General features: G+C 56.6%; 1 protein-coding gene across 1 annotated transcript; it reads left to right on the top strand.

The window, feature by feature from the left end:
* Nucleotides 1-314: 314 nt before the first annotated feature.
* Nucleotides 315-2630, top strand: LOC121438035 (C2 calcium-dependent domain-containing protein 4D). The gene is made up of 3 exons (XM_041638222.1): nt 315-388; nt 634-787; nt 1203-2630. The coding sequence occupies exon 3, from the start codon at nt 1602-1604 to the stop codon at nt 2625-2627; it is 1026 nt and encodes a 341-aa protein (XP_041494156.1). The 5' UTR covers nt 315-388; nt 634-787; nt 1203-1601; the 3' UTR covers nt 2628-2630.
* Nucleotides 2631-3870: the final 1240 nt, after the last annotated feature.

Raw genomic sequence — 3870 nt, forward strand, 5'->3', positions numbered from 1 at the left:
AGGACAAGCTGTGTGTGAAGATGGCTAATGGCTTTGCCTGAGAGGGCTGGGACAACAGCTAGCCACTGGCCACTGATGGCAGTGTCCCTCTTCCCTGCCATCCTCCCAACCTTGACAGCACAGGCTCAGGTCTAGCAGGCCAGGTCTGCGGCTGGAAAGCTGGCTCTGACTAGAGGAAGGAGTTAAGAAAGTCCGGTTGAAGACCAGAGAGACAGACCTATGTTTATCCAGGAAAAGAAGACAGACGTAAGTAAGTAGGCAGCACAGGCCCCTGCCAGCTCCTCCCGGAACAACTTGGGCGGGAGCAAGCTAGAGAGAAAGTGGATCCCCTAAGGCTCTGCACAGTAGGGCCGGAAGCCAGAAGCTGGTATCCAGCCGCTGCCCACAGGTAAGGTCCACACTCGGGGCACACGACCGAGCCGGACATGGACTCAGAGTCCCTGGCAAACTACTGGTGCTTTCATAGCTTCTGGTGACTTGATGCAGGGGTGCACTGAGCCCGCCGCAAAGAAGTCTTCCTGGGCACGCACTGGGGGTGGCGGAGAATCAATGGTGCCTTTGTGCTCTGAGGTTCCTAAGGAGAAAGAGTGGACAGTGGGAGGGACCACTCAACTGCCCAACTCCGCCTTACAGCCTCGGGATGCAGCAGAACTGAGAAGCTGGGAGTAAACAGGAAGGGAGAGGGGTTCCGTGATTGACCGAAAGATGTGACTCTCCCTGGACTAGCCCTGGCCCTGCGTGTCTACGGATCAGCAACCAGACGTGCTCCCAGCTGCTAGGTACAGAAGTGAGTCTCTTTCAGAAGCAACTTGAGTAGGTGAAGGGTGGTTTGGGGGAGGAGACAAAAGTCAGATGGGGCTCGAGCTCAAGGATAGGTTAATCCAGAGAAGCAGGGAAGGAGCCTTGAGGAGCCATGACCAGATCGTGGGTGTAGGACTAGGGAGTCAGCCTATCGAGGGCCGCGGTGACCTTATGGAGCTAGAGTACACATGAGCAGGATGGATATCTGGGTCCGTGACTGTGACTACAAATCTTTGGGCGATATGGGTGTTAATGCCCCATAACTCCGAAGTGGGTAGAGTATACAAGGCCTCCATCTGAAACTCATTTTAAAAATTTGTGAAGATGTATTTATTTTTTTGTGTATGAGTGTTTTGCCTGCATGTACGTATGCGCACTACGTGTGTGCTTGATGCCTGCAGAGGTCAGAAGAGGATATTGGATCCCTTGATACTGCAGCTATGGATGACTGCGAATCACCATGTGGGTGCTGGGAACCAAAGCCAGATCCTCTCTGCAAGAGCAGCAAGTGCTCCTAACCACTGAACCATCTCCAGACCTTCCATCTGAAAATCTTCCTGATTTCTCCAGTGTCTAGACTTCACCCTTTCTTTTACCTTCTAAATACCCGCCTTGTGGTCCATGAGTTTGGGGACAAAGCCACGGTGGCAGACCGACCTCCAAGTGTTGGCTCTCAGCAGCATCACCGACCTTCGCACCCCCCTTCTCTTCTCTCAGCGTGTCCTCTGTCCAGGGCTCCCAACCGGGAGGCTAGACTGGGGCCTTCTCCGCCTTGGTGCTTCATTATCCCCACCCACTGCATGTGGCTCTTGGAGAAAGCCGGCTATAGGGTGAGGACCGCAGAGACCGGGTCAAGGCAGGCGCACTCCAGCCTGGTCCCCAAGCGCCAGGCTGCAGGCTCGCCCTCGCGCTGCAACCCCAACGTCCTCACCCCTGACCGCATCCCGCCGTTCTTCATTCCGCCTCGGCTCCGGGACCCCGGCGGCGGCGAGGCCAGGGTGGACCGCAACCCGAGCGGCCGGAACCTCCCGGTCGTCTGCTCGCTGCCGCACCTGGCTGGCCGCGAGGGCTGGGCCTTCCTGCCCGAGAGCCCACACACGCGCCGCCGCGAGTCCCTCTTCCACGTGCCGCGCGGCCTGACTACAGGCCTGGCCCCGGCGCAGTCGCGGCTGCACGGCTCGGCCCCGGACCTCCGCCTCTGCCGGGCCCCGGACAGCGACACGGCCTCGTCTCCCGACTCGTCTCCCTGCGGCTCCCCGTGCGCGCCTAGGCCGCACTCCCTGTCCCCCGACGAGGCGGGCTCGGCCGACACCAGTCCGTTCTCGCCGCGCCGCGCGCCGCCGCTCTTCCACCTGGACTTCCTCTGCTGCCAGCTGCGGCCGACCAAGGACAGCGTCCTGCGCCTGGGGCCCCGCGGCGGGCAGCTGCGCCTGTCCACCGAGTACCAGGCAGGGCCCGGGCGGCTGCGGCTGCGCCTGGTGAGCGCCGAGGGGCTGCCTCGGCCGCGGGCCCGGCCCGGGAGCGGTGGCGGCGGCTGCTGCGTGGTGTTGCGGCTGCAGCCACGCGTTAGGCCGCGAGCTCAGAGGAGCCGTGTGGTCCAGGGCAGCTCCAACCCCATCTTCAATGAAGACTTCTTCTTCGAAGGGCTGGGCCCGCCAGATCTGGCCTCCCGCAGTCTGAGAGCCAAGGTGCTGGATAGGGGTGCGGGGTTGCGCAGGGATGTGCTGCTGGGGGAGTGTGAGACGCCCCTCATCGCCCTGCTGCCCCCCCTGGCTGGGGGTCTAGGCCCAGGGTCCTCCCTGGCACCTGGGCATCTCAGCCTGTAGACGGACACCACAGCTTCCTTGGGAGGTCTCCGCTGTGTCTGCAGCCCTTATTCTTGCTGCCATCTGCCCAACGTGGATTTATTTTTGTAATAAAGCATCAGTTTGTCTCTAGCTTCATGCTCCCTAGTGGCCACCAAAAACCCTAGGCTTTGCAGCAAATCTATTCCTTCCTTTAGGCCCAGTCCATTCCTCTGAGAAGGAATAGACCTTAAACAGTGGTTCAAGAGACCCACAATACACAGCCGTCAGAAACCCTGGAAGTGCTTGCTAAACACGCAGGACCTAGTATCTATCCCCGAGACATGCTACTTCAAGAGGGCTAGACGGAGTAGACCCTGAGGTCCTGCCTTAGTTTTATTTCCATTGCTGGATTTACAATTCCAGGTGATAAACCATCACTGTGGAGAAATCAAGGCCAGGACTTGAAGCAGCTAGCCACATCCACAGTCAGGAACAGAAAGAGAGCCAGCTGGAGAGGTTCAGTGGTTAAGAGCGCTGACTGTGAGACTGGTTCCAACGCCCTCTTCTGGCCTCTCAAGGCCAGACATGCACACACACATGAATAAACACACATACATATACATATAAAAAATAAAGCAGAGAATGATGGTTCACGCCTTTAATCGCAGCATTTGGAAGGCAGGGGCAGTTGGATCTCTGTAAGTTTGAAGCCAGCCTCATCTACAAAGCAAATTTCAAGCCAGCTAGGGCTACACAGTTGGATGCACAAGAAAAAGAGTACACACACATTCATATACGTGTGTGTGTGTGTGTGTGTGTGTTTATATAGGCTTTGGGGGATGCCAACCAGCTCCCAGATAAAGACATGGAGACCCACGAATGCTTGGCCCTGGCCCAGGCTTGTTTCCAGCTTGTTTTTTTTTTAACTTAAATTATCCCATTTCTATTAATCTGTGTGCTATCCCGAGGCTCACTGAGCTCATATACACTATCTGTCCAGTTTTTCTGTTTCCTCCGTTTCTGGCTGGCTTCCCTACCCCCATCCCTCCTCTGCCTAGCTATTGGCTGTTCAGCGGTTTTGGTTTTGTTTGTTTGTTTGTTTTTCTGTAGCTTTGGAGCCTGTTCTGAAACTAGCTCATGTAGACCAGGCTGGCCTCAAACTCACAGAGATCCACCTGCCTCTGCCTCCCGAGGCCGGCTGACTGTTCAGCTTTTTTTAGACCCATCAGATACCTTAAGCAGGAAAGACGAAACAGAAACACATCTTTACATAGTTAAACAA

The sequence above is a fragment of the Microtus oregoni genome, unplaced genomic scaffold (assembly GCF_018167655.1).
Source record: "Microtus oregoni isolate MIOR12 unplaced genomic scaffold, Mior012 000054F_ref0000373, whole genome shotgun sequence".
NCBI classification, from domain to species: domain Eukaryota; kingdom Metazoa; phylum Chordata; class Mammalia; order Rodentia; family Cricetidae; genus Microtus; species Microtus oregoni.